This window comes from Maniola jurtina, chromosome 1 (genome assembly GCF_905333055.1).
Source record: "Maniola jurtina chromosome 1, ilManJurt1.1, whole genome shotgun sequence".
Taxonomy (NCBI): domain Eukaryota; kingdom Metazoa; phylum Arthropoda; class Insecta; order Lepidoptera; family Nymphalidae; genus Maniola; species Maniola jurtina.
In genome coordinates, this window is record NC_060029.1 from 13,955,544 (window position 1) to 13,972,438 (window position 16,895).

At 36.7% G+C, this 16,895-nt stretch overlaps 1 protein-coding gene and 1 non-coding gene across 3 annotated transcripts; one reads left to right on the forward strand and one right to left on the reverse strand.

The window, feature by feature from the left end:
• Positions 1–303: 303 nt before the first annotated feature.
• Positions 304–410, reverse strand: LOC123869495. The gene has a single exon (XR_006796905.1). It is a non-coding gene; the product is annotated as a U6 spliceosomal RNA (small nuclear RNA).
• Positions 411–5,866: 5,456 nt separating this feature from the next.
• On the forward strand, positions 5,867–13,679 carry LOC123879842 (transcription initiation factor IIB). 2 transcript variants are annotated; one of them, XM_045927754.1, is made up of 6 exons: positions 5,867–5,949; positions 6,150–6,260; positions 8,013–8,313; positions 9,869–10,003; positions 10,582–10,803; positions 11,593–13,679. In XM_045927754.1, exons 1-6 carry the CDS (start codon positions 5,933–5,935, stop codon positions 11,752–11,754), a joined length of 948 nt encoding a protein of 315 aa, XP_045783710.1. In that variant the 5' UTR covers positions 5,867–5,932; the 3' UTR covers positions 11,755–13,679. The 2 variants fall into 2 exon arrangements, with proteins under 2 accessions (XP_045783710.1, XP_045783750.1); XM_045927794.1 differs by having other exon boundaries at positions 5,928–6,038.
• Positions 13,680–16,895: the final 3,216 nt, after the last annotated feature.

The following is a 16,895-nucleotide window of genomic DNA, read 5'->3' on the forward strand; positions in this document are numbered from 1 at the left end:
GACGTGCTTCATGAATTACACCTATAATACGCGACAGGTTGGGATGGCAATCGGTGTATGAGGCGGGGAGGCGCCCCGCACAGCCCCCGCGCTAACACTATATACGGGATAGCGCGAGTGACTTGCCACGCCTTACACCCCGATTGCCATCTCAAGCTGTCGCGTACTATCGTTTACACTAAGTTGTCAGTGATCTACTTAGAATAAAATTGGTAAGCTGTTGTGTGGGCATGTGACCATAAGACTAGAAAAAAATTAGGTCAAAGTAGCCGTCATTAGTAAGACTTGCTTCAACATTCGTCAAAAAATGTGGAACGCTTCACGATTTTGCGTGTCATCCTTGCGCAGGGGCCATGCTAATCTTCTCTGTATCGTTCCAATTTTAGTATATGTACTGCCGAAGCGAGTACACTTACTAAGTAATGACTGTTGTATATATAGCACAAATATGAAAAAACTCCAATAGCGCGATGTAGAACTTAATTAAATTATTTAATTAATTATTGTTTTTTTCTTTTTTAAACTTTTTATAAATAACCTAAGCAATAATAGATATAAAATAATGACAATTATTTTTAATAAAAAATATAGAATTATATTTTTTTTCATACTTTAACCACAACTTAATATCTGAAGCTAACAGCGCCATCTATGATCGCCTATGTACAATATACGCCTATCTCACTAATTATCTTCCCCTGTCGCCCCTGTCGTCAATAGTAATATTATAGAGCCTAATAATATTATGTGCTAATACTTTTTTTTTTTTTTTTTTGTTGACGCTGGGGAATGCATTTACGCATCCCCCCCGGAGGGAGGGTATGTGGGACTCGCCGGCCGAGAGGCGACCGGAATACCCACTAAACCCCAGCGGCGCTACTGCGCGTCGCCTGGCGACTGGGTCACGGGAACGGCCGAAGCAAACAACCGCGACCCAGCCAGCGACGTCTGCCAAGGCAGACCCTCCACCGGGGACCTGCTCGGTCCCCATCGACGCACCTCCGGGACGCACCAACGAAGTGCGTCCCCCGACCTTGGGACGCGCACGTCGCCCGCGTCCCATCCTCCGCTTCATCCACTGTGCCCTCTGCTAGTCAGAGGGACACGCGGAGAAACCTCCCCCCCTGCCAGGTCATTAGCCATAGCCAACAATATCTCCGAAGAGAAATTATTAGCCATGTTACCGGGGCGCACCGGCCCGAACACTGCTCTTCCCCTCGGACGCATCCAAAAGGGACCAGCAGCATCCAGGCACACTGGGAGGTTACCTGGCTGGCGCCCCATGTGCTAATACTAGCAACAACTTTATTCTATCTCTTGGTTTATATTTAACTGTTTTTATTTTTAAAGAAAACCTATTACCAAAATTAAGAATTACGAGAAGGTATGTATTTGTATGAAAAAAAAAAATGTGCTAATACTGCTTATTTTTCATACAAATACCTTCTCGTAATTCTTAATTTTGGTAATAGGTTTTCTTTAAAAATAAAAACAGTTAAATATAAACCAAGAGATAGAATAAAGTTGTTGCTAGTGATTTAGTTTAGTTTGACAGATTACAGACTAAAGTTACGAAGTGTATCTGATGACCACATTTCAAATCTTTTTAGGGTTCCGTCGTAAACAAGGAGCCCTTAAAGTTTCGCCATGTCCGTCTGTCTGTCCGTCCGTCCGCGGCTTAGCTCAAAGACTATTAGTTAGGTAGATACTAGAAGTCTGTAATTTGGCATGGGCATACTTACCTAAATATTTGTCTACGCAGACAAAGTGAAAAGGTAAAATTTTGAAAAAAAAAAGTTGTTGAAGAAGTGCAGTCGTTTTTTTTCTCATAGTGTGGGGTCTGTCACGCGTCGCCAATACTAGTTTTGTCAGTCCAAGCCTAAAGAGTTGACCCGAACTAACCAAGGGCAACAAGTTAGTGGAAACTAGATGCTAACTAGGCAAAGGTACTTACCATACCCTAAAGGCCAGATCTATTTAGTGATTACCTTACCAAACCTTTTTTAGATTGCCTATCTAGTTTTGACCTTCTAAAATGTTGCCAAATATTATACATATTATACCTAAATTTAAAAAACTGATGCAAGAAAACTATATCGTCAGACAGGAGATCTGAAAAAAATCCTTCGTTTGTCTTTGAAGGTACTTAAATGAGTTTGCGCACCCGCGAATTTCGCAATTTTTAGGGTTCTGTACCTCAAAAGGAAAAACCGATCCCTTATATGATCACTTTGTAGTCTGTCTGTCTGAACAGATTTTTATTTGTCGTTTCGTGTCGCTGAGCTGTCGTTTCGTGTGATACCTATGTATTTACATATATTATTATTAATTTTTACTCGAGCTATCGCACCTGCACATGGCTCAAACTGCGATACCGGCGACATATTTTTATGCCGGCAGCGCGCGAAAATATTAATATAACAATTTTTGCAAATATCACGTCGTACTAAGTACAGTTTCGTCAACGACCTAGTGGCCTACATAGTTCAGTTCAGATTCTCTTGAAATCTTTGCGCTTTCTGCTGAGTGTCTCATTGGGCCATAATGAATTGATTGTTGAATCATAAGTGAAGTTAGCTAATACACCTGTAACGGCATTGTAACTTGGAACAATTAACAAACCTTGAAATGTTAAGTAAGGACCTACTTATTAAATAACCTAATAATAAGTATTATTATTGTTTACTATACTTCAGTAATTAGTGTTACCTCATACGGACTTATCCTGGATGTCTGGTAGATATTACCTATTCCTCTTCCCGTTATTCCAGGTGTTTCTGCAAAAATAAGTTTTAGAACCAACTTTCTCTTAACTGTCCTTTCAAAATACTTAGCTGCTACGGTATGGGAAAGTACCGTTCCGTATCATACCTACTTTAGAAAGAAAATTATGGGATATAATAGAATGGCAGATATAAATTCGACCACCTGTAGGTTAGGTGCATTAATCATATCACAATCGCAATTGTTGTGATTGGCTGAATTTATGATATTCTTGCTGTAACAATACATTGTAGCCTGGGTTTTTATTCTAAGATTGTAGCCAAGTGAGCGAGTGTCGGGCAGTGAGAGCCGGGGATTGCGAGGTAACTACTTACAAGCTATTTACCTACTTGGTAGGACTGTATTTTAGCGGTAGGTGCACTACCCAATTCCATATTATACAAGTGTAAATTAAAAATTTATAACACCCCCGACAAGTGAAGGTTACATTAACTAGAAAAGAGCTGATAACTTTCAAACAGCTGAACCGATTTTCTTGGATTATAGCTAAGAACATTCTCGATCAAGCCACCTTTCAAACAAAAAAAAAAAAAACGAAATTTAAATCAGTTCATTAGTTGAGGAGCTACAATGCCGCAGACAGATACACAGATACACACGTCAAACTTATAACACCCCTCTTTTTGGGTCGGGGGTTAAAAGGCGAAAATGTGTTATAGTTTATTTATTGGTCAGTCCTTCAATCACGACGCAACTGAGTAACGGACGTGATTTATACCTATTTACTTTAAAGACACAGGGGCTGATATAGGCAACTTTTTATCACGGAAAATTAAAGAGTTCCCACGGGATTTTTCAAAACCACGCGGACGAAGCAACCGGCATCAGCTAGTAGGTAATATTATAAAACCAGCCAAGGATAAAAGTCCTTGAAGTTGAAACCAGCGGCGCGAGCGCAGCGGAGCGCTGCCGGTTCCGCTCGTGTGCCCTCCGTGGCCAGAGTCAGACGCATAACAAATCACGGTAAAATCCTTCCCTCGGACTCGGTCTGGGAATTTGATATTTAAATAATGTGAGTGTTATCACATTGTCAAATTCCCACACTTAAGTCTGGGAAGATATATTTTGTAGGTAGAGTAGGAAAATGGTTAGAATACGGTTTGAAATGGTTTGAATTTATAAAGAGTTGAGTAAGCGCTTGGCTACTACAAGTTACGATGCAGCCTAAGATGGAGCGTGCTTGCCTAGAAGATATGCCTATTCACTCTTGACTTGAATGTAATAATAAAATTCGAGGGAGTGGATTTGATTTGCAGCGACTTATTTTATATACCTAACTGGTGGTCAGGTAGGTATCATTACATTAAAGAATTTAGTAGTAAGAGGCTCCCATCTTATATGTTTAGTATGTTCAGTTTCTTGCATCGTAAAGGTCTGCAGTCTGCACCCGTATAAAGTCGAAATCCAACGGACATACGAAGCGATTTGCTTCCTCGTTTCTAATTCAAACCACTGGGATATGAAATGCCTGAGTTATGAGTTTATGACAGTACATATTATATATTATTTATGAAATTAACTTTATATAATCTAAGATAATTATTGTAATAATCACTAGTGAAACTTATTAATAACAAGTGTAAATTAAAAATTTATAACACCCCCGACAAGTGAAGTTACAGTAACTAGAAAAGACCGAAAAGACCTGATAACTTTCAAACGGATGAACCGATTTTCTTGGACTATTCCGCGCCTACGATCCAAAGTATCAGAGTTTTCCAAAACATCATTTTCAAATAAATAATTATGTATCAAGGCAACGTCCATCTTGACAGCTTGACATTTGTCAATTGACATAATATTAAGAACCTAACGGTTATGTAACCTTCTTTTCTACAAGAAAACTAGAAAAGAGCTGATAACTCTTAAACGGCTGCACCAATTTTTTTGGGTTATAGCTAAGAACACTCTCGATCAAGCCACCTTTCAAACAAAAAAAACTAAATTAAAATCGGTTCATTCGTTTAGGCGCTACGATGCCACAGACAGATACACAGATACACAGATACACAGATACACAGATACACAGACACACAGATACACAGATACACACGTCAAACTTATAACACCCCTCTTTTTGGGTTGGGGGTTAAAAATAAATAAAATAAACCTAATATAATCAGCTCATAAGTCATCGATTTGCACGGGCTATTTGTACTATAATTTTCGAAATCGAAAAAGCCTTACATCCAGTGCCGGTACATTTTAAAATAAATCAACAGAAATATCTTTGTCTATGGTTTTCAAATTGGTGTGGCCAGTATAATTTTTTTTCCAAATTTTAGGGAAATAGTAGTTGTGGTACAACGCTAGTTTTACTCGAAATATGTATTATCTAATAAGCGTAATATTAAAATGCGTAAATATAAGTTCTTATTCAAATAGTTTATTACAAAAAGAGTATTATATTTTATTTGAAATTGACATTAACATAAGTTTTTTTTATAAAATGAACCTTAATCCAAATAAAAACTAAAAAACAAAATTAAAACCAATTAGAAAAATAAAAGGTTTTTATTAAATATTCATTTAATTAAAAAATACACAGTAAAATCTCAAAAACTCCAATGTATTTATTACAAAATTCATTTTCACATAAGTATGGGGTTTTACTAAGTTTCATGCATTCCCACATTTTCTTTCCTAAATTACCTTTTTAACCGACTATAGGAACTAATTTATGGCGAAGTGGAGTAGATTGGTGTAGAGAAATTCTAAAGAAAAAAAATTTCGTCAACGTTATATTATAAGTTCCTAGTCATCAAGCGGTGGTTAATTTTTCTACTAGCTTTTGGCATTGACTGAATAGCGCTTTTAGTCTTTGTCGTTTATCCATTGATTGTATGAGTCGAACTCGCATGATCGTTGATCTTTACTGAAAAGTAACAGTAACTACCTTATTTAACGTTGATAGATAGGTAGCGATGCTATTGTTCTCGATTGAACTAGTTAATTCGTAAATGATAAATGGTTTCTCCGCTGACGGCAAAAAAATATTTGAAATAATTAATAAATATATTCGTTTTTTTGACAGCAATAATTTTATTGACTATCTATGCAACTTGAGCTTCTTTAGCGGCAACACCGTGGCAGCACACATGCACACAATCACACAATAATTTTATATTGTCTATGCAACTTGACAATCATGGCGAGCACGTCGAGGTCTGTTTTCTATTTATTATTATTAATTCTGTTTTTTAAAGTTTAAACAATTAAAACCTGATTAATGTGTGTAACAAACATGAGTTTACGTAAGTTTACGATTGTGAATCAACTTGGCTCTTGAGAGGGATAAAAAAGTTGCCTTATGTTAAGATTTCTAATGTGCAGTGTTCACTAGTCAACTTTCTTTGTGGTTTTAGGATTGAAGCGAATAAAGTGGTGTGCTATGCTCATCCAGATGCACCGCTTATTGAGGATTACAGAGCGGGTGACATGATCTGCTCAGAATGCGGGCTCGTGGTTGGCGACAGGTGAGTTGAAATAACTAGATCACAACTTTGTCTTGTGGTATATTATAGCTACTTACAATCTCCCTTAGTTGATTTGAAAAGGTAAACAAGTCTGTTATTGCAAAAACTCGTAAACGACGCTCTACGCGTGATGTAGAGGAGATTCTTGCAGCAAACTAACAATGAAACTAATACAAGTGAAAAAGATACCAATCTAAGAATGTCTTAACTTCTTAAAGTGCGTCTCTTATTCGTTTCTCCGAGAAGGTCCTATGATTTACTTCCTTTTAGTTTACTCAAGCAAAATAGATTATTATACAGGTAAGTACATTTCAGATCCTCAGTGAATTATATCACCTATAAAGGTTTTATGTGCCAAGGCCAATAATAATTGTGTAAGGATATGGGCGATTTCGAAATATCAATTGCACATTTGATTGTACAATTTCATTGCTTTTATGTTCAAGAGATAATTGCAATACCTGTATTTTGTTTGTATTATGCTGGTATTGAGTCCATTTTGTAACTATTTACAACTAAATATGTTATAGCATGTTGGTGGCATGCTCTGCTATATTATGCCTCTGAGAAGTTTTCTGGGATTTATTTATCTATTTATTGAGGTGGCTAAAGAAAAATGGATACATTGTTACATTTAAATTTCTCAGCGCATTATATTATATCACCTATAAATGCAAGGATATGGAAGGTTTTGAAATGTATTCTTTGCACATTGATTGTACAGTATTATTCTTCACTTTTATGTACATAAAGCATAGAACGAATTATTGATTGATATTTATACCTACTGTATAAAAATTAATTTTGAAATTTCCTTCAAGTGTATGTAAAACACAGTAAAATTATAAAATAGATATATAGTGTTTTATACATTTTGGGATCTGGTAGACACACCATGTGAATTTTGCTGAATCTGATGCATCGTAAATGTGAAATTTAGTAAATAAATAATATTAGTTATGCAGACGTGACCTATTTTTGAATTACACAATTGACAGAAAATTTTTTGGTTGTTGACATTATTTCAATATAACTTGTGTTTCATATTGTTCACAAGAATACCTATAATTCATTTACTTAGACTGATTGCTATAATTGAAATAATTGCATAAAAAGTTACGTAATCTTTTGGTACAATTTTGCAGTAACCAGGTCAGCTCACCTTTGTAACCATACTTAGGAAAGTTAAGCTTTAGATTCAGTAACTGCTAAATTATATTGAGGTTTTCTCATTTGTATTTGTTAAAGCTGATTCCTGTAGTTAGTTCTTAACTAGATGTAAAATGCCTATGATTTCATTGGTGGATATAGGTCTTGTAACTTTCTGCAGCAACTCTTTGATTGGCTGGTAACAAGTAAGCTATGTGTCGATTCAGGGTATAAGCTATTTACATTCCAACTTTCGGCCAAATTGGTTCAGTTATTGTTGTGTGAAGGAGTAACAAACATTCAAACATGCAAATTATCACACTTATACATAATACTACTAGCAGGATTAGGATAGGATAAGGTTTTCATTGCACAGTACATTATAGTATACAAAGTTACATTAGTATACAAAGTGGTAAACTAAATTCAAAGATCTTAAAGGAATGACATTCTTTTTACAATGGTTCATAATAAAAAGTTAAACTTTCCAATTTTGATTACAGACTTGGCACCAATTAAAGTGCTATTCTTTTCACTGGGAGTGTGTATCAACTATCAGTCAGTAATTAATATCTAAGCAAATTATTTTGAAATTTCCTACAGAGTAATTGACGTGGGTTCAGAGTGGCGTACCTTCAGTAACGAGAAGTCAGGAGTTGACCCGTCCCGTGTGGGTGGCCCAGAAAACCCTCTTCTATCTGGTGGAGATCTATCCACCATCATCGGTCCTGGCCGTGGAGATGCCTCCTTCGACAGCTTCGGCGTGTCCAAGTACCAGAATAGAAGGAACATAAGCAGCACAGACAGAGCTCTAATCAATGCGTTCAGGGAAATAAATACAATGGCCGACAGGATCAACTTACCTAAAACTATTGTGGACAGAGCTAACAATTTGTTCAAACAGGTAAGACAATACATACTTTCAAATTATCATCACAACCCATCATTGGTTCACTACGGAGTTTGGGTCTCCTCTCAGGTTGAGAAGAGTAGAGTCTAGACCACAGTCCACCATGCTGGTCAAATATGAATTTTAAGACATCTGAATTCTCAGGCATGTAGGTTTCCTCATAATGTTTTCCTTCACTGTTATATCTGGTTATATTTAATTGCTTAAAATGCACATGATTCCGAAAAGTTACAAGTGTATGCCCGCAATTGAACCTAGGCTGTTATAATAGGAGGCCAAAGTGTTACCACTAGGCTATTATTATAATTGCTTTTTAAAAAATAATGGATTATTTACAAAATAAATCATGACAATTATCATAATATCAAGTCAACTATCTTGCACTAAAACAAAATGACACATTTCTTTAGAGTTGCTAAAGTAGTACAATTTGATATGATTCAATTTGATTGATGGATTGGGTTATGTAGGGTACCACTGTGTAATTTACTCATTTTTTTGTATACTCACCAAAGGACATCATTTAAATGAATGAAATATTTCTTAACTTCACTTTAAAAACGTTTAGAATTTTGACGTACCTTATAGTTATTCAAATACTAGTTTTATCACTCAAGCTCATTAGAATGCTAATTGTGTTTACACTTAGTGAATGTGTGGTGACACAAATAACACAAATTCTATGACAACTGATAATTATAGAAAATATTTTTAGCTTCATTTCAACCTACATACTGTTGCCTACCTACCTTTGGTATATTACATTTTTGTACTAAGGTCAAATAAAATTAAAAATGACTTTGAATGGTATTCACATATTTATTTATTTTAATTCATATACAAGTTAGCCCTTGATTGCAATCTCACCTTGTGGTAAGTGATGACACAGTCTAAGATGGAAGCGGGCTAACCTGGAAAGGGGTATGACAGTTTTCATTAAACTCATACTTACGGTTTCTACATGGAAGCCTCGGACCAGACCAGAAATTTAGAAATTATAAAATTCCAAACCCCTGCTGGGAATCGAACCCGGGACCTCCCACTAATAAGACCACTGCGCTACGGAGGCCGTCAAATTCCAATGGCATTCCAGTGCACTGCAGCTTATTGCTGTATTACCAGTGATGCAGCTCAAAGACATATAAAAGTACTTACTGCCTACAATCGTAATAAATCAACAAAGACCTGTCAGAAAATAAGTTCATACCTTAATACGTACACGTATTACTACATTTAACTCCAATGACTAGTGAGACTGCGTCTGTGTTGGCGTTTGCTGGCGCGCGTGCCTTTTTGGAGTGTTTTTTTTGTTAACTGGCCGGTTTTTGTGTTAGTTGGTGTTCTTTGGTGGTGGAACTGACTGGGAAGCGCTCTAAAGGGGCGCCGCGTGTGTCGGCGAGCGCCGGCACAGACGAAGTCCATATTTATATAGTTTCCCTAACTTGTGAATAACTACAAACTTGACATTGGCTAGTCTGTTTAAAGTCAGACGAGAAAAAAAAATGACTAGTGATCCTGCGCCTGATCTATCCATTTTGAATAATTCCAGGTGCACGACGGCAAGAACCTGAAAGGGCGCGCCAACGACGCGATCGCGTCCGCCTGCCTCTACATCGCGTGCCGCCAGGAGGGCGTGCCGCGCACCTTCAAGGAGATCTGCGCCGTCAGCAAAATCAGCAAGAAGGTACACTCATTTAAAATATCACGCGAAATTCTGAGGATTCTAATTTTCCGGTATAAAAAGTAGACTGCGGCACTTTATTGGTCTTTAACTGTACCCGTAAAAAAAATTACGTCGATCTGTTGCTCCGTTGCGACATGATTGAAGGACAAACCAATAAACCAGCAAATACACACTTTCGCCTTTATAATAAGTATGCTTAGTGACTTAACGAAAAGCGAACATAAATTACACCGAGTTTCCGAGTTTCTTGCTGGTTCTTCTCTGTAGGAACGGAATTCCGAACCAGTGGTAGATTATTTTGACGATTCGAAAGCACTTGTAAAAGTTTACTTGAATAAAAATAATTTGAATTTGAATTTGACACCACACTTTTGTAGATCAAAGCGCTATCTATTAACTGTACCCGTGAAAAAAATCACGTCGATCCGTTGCTCTGTTGCGACGTGATTGAAGGACAAACCAATAAAACAACAAACAAACACACTTTGCGACTTTAATATTTTTAGTGACTTAAAGAAAAGTGAATATTAATTCCACCACACTTCTTCTATATCTATCTTTACCTTTTATCTTTCAAGGAAATTGGAAGGTGCTTCAAACTGATCCTCAAAGCGCTCGAAACATCCGTGGACCTGATCACGACGGCGGACTTCATGAGCCGCTTCTGCGCCAACCTGGGCCTGCCCAACTCCGTGCAGCGCGCGGCCACGCACATCGCGAGGAAAGCCGGGGAACTGGACATAGTGTCGGGCAGGAGCCCCATCTCGGTGGCCGCTGCTGCTATTTACATGGCGTCACAGGTAATTGTTGAAATAATATTACTATCATTTCAGTATTGATGATACCCGCGACTTCGTCCGCGTGGATTTAGGTTTTATTATAAATCCTGTGGGAACTCTTTGATTTTCCGGGATAAAAAGTTGTCTATGTCAGTTTCCGGGATGCAAGCTACCTCTGTACCTTTCATATAAATCGGTTAAATGGATGGGCATTTGAGAATCCCGTGGGAATTCTTTGATTTTCCGGGATAAAAAGTAGCCTATGTCATCCCCCGGAATGTAAGCTAACTCTGTACTAAATTTCATCAAAATCGCTCAAACTGTTGTGAAAAGCTATAAGACAGACTGACAGACACTTTTGCATTTATATTCATATGGATTTTCTTCGTAAAGTGCCTCTTATTTAACCTCTTAAAATGGTTAAGTAGACTACCAATATGGCTACATCGTTGGCTTTTCTGACTAGTCAGTACATCTCTGTTCTCTAGTTAGAATCTATTGAACTTACGACCGGGTACTGTACAAGACCTAAATATACTATGGTACTGGTGATAACGTCTTATTGTTTTTACTCACAAATGTATTGAAAATCATCATAAGATAAACATACATAGTGAAAATTAATCTCTAGAATCTCAATGCTACTTAAAAATCCTCGCCTCCAGAGGGGGTCTTTTTCTTCTTTTCTCTCTGGGCTGGTTTCCGTACTAAAACGTATCCGTCTCCAGAGGGGATATTACGTGCCTCGACTTTAATGCTCTACTTTGCGCACTTGCTACAAGCTACATAATTTTTTAAATCCATCACCAGGCGTCAGAAGACAAGCGCAGTCAGAAGGAGATCGGTGACATCGCAGGAGTGGCCGACGTCACAATCCGACAATCATACAAGCTCATGTACCCATTCGCGGCCAAACTGTTCCCAGAGGACTTCAAGTTCGCGACGCCCATCGAGTTCCTGCCACAGATGTGATACGGCTACGCAGAGAATGCGCGTCAGCGACTAAAAATTGTAATAAAAAAAACTACTTTGAAACGTGCGTCGGATTCCTGTCCCTACAGTCTTCATATTCAGATATAGATCCGTAAATTATAAATTGTACTCGTGTACTACTACTTTTGTAAGTTAGCTGATGTACTTGCACAGAAATCTTATATTCGAATGGCGCGGAAATATCTCGGCCAATCATAGTGCGCCTTCGCTCGCTATTGGTTGTTTTCTACGCGCCATGTTCGAAACCCGCTGCGTTGCAGGGTCTCTTTCTCGTTCGTGTTTCAAATCTTAACGTCAAGCTACAAGGTCTGTATTTTACTGGTTTTCATATTCGGGTTTAGTCGCTCTTTTCTGCGCGAATAGGGTATTTTACCCTTTTTTGAAAAGTGTATTTGATCCTAATAGATAATAAACTACAAAAAAAATCACAAAAAATTTATTCGATCGATAAATGCAATAAAGATTTAAACCTCGCGAAATTCTAACTGCCATTTTGTTTAGGTTCATCAGCTGTCATAATGTCACACAGATAGGAAAAAAACGGAATTCTCTTAGTGAAATACATTACAAGTACAACTACTGTCCATGTGACGTCACAGTCGAAATTCATCGTGGCGGCTGCAGGTTCGTGCGTTTCGAATATTTGTAGAAAAAAAAGTGAAATCCTTAAGATGAATCATAAAATTCTTTATTTTTGTTGACTTATTTTTCGATTGCTTATTGCTAATACTAACTTGTTTATACGTACATTTTTTGATTTTTTTCTCGCTTGGTGTAATTTTTTTTTTATTTTGTCGATGTGACATAAAAGTGATAGGCGCGCGTTCTGTTGACGTATCTTGAAGTAACACGTATTGTGTATCGTTTCCACGCGCTGCGATTGCCCTTGTTGAAGAAATACCCTTCCGGCATGTAAAACTTAATACCTTTAAAGCAAAAGTGAATAGGTAAGCGTTGTTCCAACGTAGACCTCATCGTTGCACTGTTTTCCAGGCATGAATCTTCCAATTTAAAAAAAAAAAAGATCTCCGAAGACAAGCGCAGTCAGGATATCGGTGACGTAGCGGGCGTGGCTGACGTCACAATCCCACACATTCATATAATATCTTGTGACACTAAACGAATTGAAAATGGCGGTTATAATCATCCTCTCTCACTTGTACACATTATACCTGTGTAGTGTGTGAGTGAGACGGCATGATAAGCGCCGTTAAGTGTACCGCAAATCTGACTCGCGTACGCGCGCTTTCTGTGTGATGGCTTGTCGTGCAGTCGCGTTTTTAATATATTTCAGGCTTTAGTGTGTAATGACTTTAACATTGGGCCAATTTGTTATGCACCCGTCAATCTGTTCTACGGTCAAATGTTAGTATTAAGTAGTTTAAGATACCATTCTAAGTTAAGATTTTTCTCCTCAAAATGCATGTTTATCTTATCATCTGTACTGAATTTTCATTACAGTTTATTGGAATTATAAAGGAGATTGCACATAGAGCTAAAGCCAATCATAAAATATTGACTGACTCTCAGTTTTTACTACTGTATTGACAATGCTAGTGACATGCATGCGTCATGGCATTTAAATTATCATTCTTCAGTTTTTTTTAAATACGTATTATAAAAATAATACAAGATGTAACCAGAACGCTAGCAAAAACTTAGGGTTATTATTATACTACCTAAACACAATCATATGACAATAACCACTTGCCTTATCTTGTAATTTTAGTGGTTTAGTATTTTTCAAACCCGCAATGTACAGCGTTCAAAACTCAGGTCAATGCCTCACCTTCGACGCGGCATTGACCCCGAGTGGCCTGTTTACGCAAAGTTCGTTGACCTCTTGCGTCAGTCAAGTGTTTTATTTGCAATATATTGTGAACTTTTAAACAATACAGGATTTTTTTGTGTTTTTTTTTGTGATACCTTATCAGAAATCATCAGTACTATCACCTGTCTTCATTTTTACTAGCGTTCTGGTAACACCTTGCATATTATGCAGTTCAATAAACGTTGTTAAGACAAATATATTTCTATTGCTACTAAGTAAGTAAATAGGCTATTATTAGATCGTAATTTGTAAGATAGATATTAGATTTGTTACCGCTTTTCCAAGATGTTTGATTGAATGATTTATTAATCAGTCATTCCATACACATATTTTTATTTATGACGAAGAGACTTGCTCTGCACTGACCTGGTGTCTCGTACCACCCGGCTCAGCTTTCGCACTAATCAAAACTATCTAGATCTAGAACAATAGAAAAATAATAGAATCATCAGCGTGATACTTTTGTAGTGCTCAAGCAGTGTAAACCTTTAACAGAGAAATTAAAGAGTACGTACAGCAATTACGAATAACAATATGTAAAGAAATATAATAACTACTTTGACGTAAAATTTTTACACCTTTATTACCTGTTATACCTCCCAAAGCCACCATGATCCAAACTTCATAGTCGCTGATTGTTCCATCCTGTGTTGGACTGTGTATTGTACACAGAGAAACTTTCAGCTTTTATAAAATAACGAAAGTCTGGCACGCGCTTGCTTTACTTGATTTTGTGACATTTCCTTATTATTGTTATTTCTAGTACTTACAACATTTAATTTAAATTTTAATATAGCCTCAATAGCTCAACGGTTAAGAAGTGGACTAAAATCCGAAAGGTCGGCGGTTCAAATCCCACCCATTGCACTTTTGTCGTACCCACTCCTAGCACAAGCTTTACGCTTAGTTGGAGGGGAAAGGGGGATATTAGTCATGACTAACATGACTAATATTCTTTTTTTTTAATCCATATTGTTTTTAAACTTTATAGTCGCAATGTGGACATTCAATTATTTCAGAATTTAAGCTTTTTGAGATTTGTTAAGGTAGTTCAATTTTTACTAAATCAAAAGAATTGTTGCCACTACATAATATTGTATTTGCTTTTAGACTTTTCCTATACTACATATGCGGCTTTCGTTGAAATTTCTATTTCGATAAGTAATTGGTGTAAGTAGGCAATCCTAATTAATCAACAATATAAAAAAAATTATAAAATTACAAAGATATTAAAAAAAAATACCTATTCAGAATAGTTTGTGAAACAGCATAGAATAATAATCACCATTATGTTATAGTATAATTTACCTATAATACTTATGTAATATACATAATATTATGTGTGATATATAGTATAAATTAACTCACAAATTGTTGCTATTTATTTGTTTATTTAGGTTTTATAGCTCAATTAGGCATTCAATAATGCTTCTTTTCACTTTTAGATCAAAGTTTTTTTTTTTAATTAAAAAAGTTATAATATTATTTGTTAATCTATCTTGATCTATAAATTGCACTTTTTGTTCCCGCTGGTTCCCAAGAGTAAAAATTTACTATTATGTGATATGTGATTTTGTATGGCTGTTTTTTGTGCTAAAGCGCTATGGGTTACCTTTTCCTTCTCTGTCGCACATTCTAACATTTTCAATGATTGTGAAAGAATCAGTACACTTTTAACAAATGTGGCTCAGCCAAGCCCTAAATTATAAAATACGTTCATTTTAAACATACTTTTATCGTAATAGGCGGCCTGGCCACCTTGTTTTGTTAGAGAAAAATGATGATTAATAATACTGAACATTTTCTCCATTTTTAACCCCCGACCCAAAAAGAGGGGTGTTATAAGTTTGACGCGTGAATCTGTATATCTGTCTATGGCATCGTAGCTCCTAAACTAATGAACCGATTTTAGGTAACCATAGCGCCTTGACAGAGGACAAGCACAGTTGAGCTTCGGTTTGTACGTCTTTATGTTTGGGAACCTTTACTTTTGTCAGCGACATTGTCAAAAAAAAAAAACTCGACGCCCGCAATATGTGGTTGCACCCTTATAATTTGCGTTTCATTTGAATTTTTAAATATACAAAATGTGTTCAGATGAGTACAATATAAACACAGTTTAGGAATCATACAGTTTGTTAAGGTTTGGTTCCGAGCTGCTATTTTACTGCCTTGTTTGCCTAATTCAGTAACTTGTTTTGAAGTTCAAATTTCTAAACAATATTAATAATAATTAGTAGTTTCAAGTTTTTTTAAAAGCTGTTTTGCAGTGTCCAAAGAACCTACGCTTCTAGTTAAAATTTGGCCATCTAGTTTCGTTCCATCCATCTGAAACTTTTAAAGGATTATTCGGCGGGTTATTGATGAAGATAAATTATTGTATCTCCAAAAGATTATTTGTATCCATTTTTTTCATTATACGTCTATATGTCATGCTTGGACATTATTATTTTTCGTCTTTCACTTCGACTGGACCGTCTACCTCAAGCGGACTCGTAAGAGCCGTCAGTTCTGCGCATGTACGTTCGTTATCCAACTGTACGATTACTAGACTGTGGTTAACAGAGCGTGAGATGTGTGGTTATGATTATATTATGTAAGTGTAGACATACATTTAAATAACCAACCTTTGTTATTGTGATTTAAGTATATTATTTACTAATAAAATAAGTATTCCAATAAAATGTCTTTGGTTAAGAGTTCTTGTTGTTTTCAATGTTCGTCATCCTTCCCTTAACTACGATGTCACAATATTTTATAGGTAAGTAATTTAACTGTGCAGGATATATTTTGATGAGTCTGCTAAGGAAGTTTTCGTCCTAGTACCCGCCTCGGCATTTTATTATTGGACGGCGAGGCATCGTAAAGGTCTGACACCCCTACATAGTCGAAATTCATCAATTTGTACAAAGTAATTGTACCTACCTATTACTCTTTTTTACCCGATTGCGGCAAAGCCAAAAGGAAGGGTTATGACTTTATTAATTCAAAAGAACTTGAAATGGCAAGCGCCCCGGGCGCGCTGCTGTAAAGACAAAATGTATGGCGCTCTATGGAATGAAGTCTCCGTTGAGCCTCGAGATTTCTGATATTTTGTCCAATTGTCCAAATGTTCTATTAGGCTATCCTGGCTATTATAACGCAAGAACCAATGACTAAATTCCTACTCGTACGTTCCGTAAACTGACGCCGAAAAATCCGTTACACGAAGAAGTAAGTATGTACGTACCTACTCTATCTTTTATAGCGTCTATTCTTTACTGGATGATGCTCGCAATTTCACTCGCTG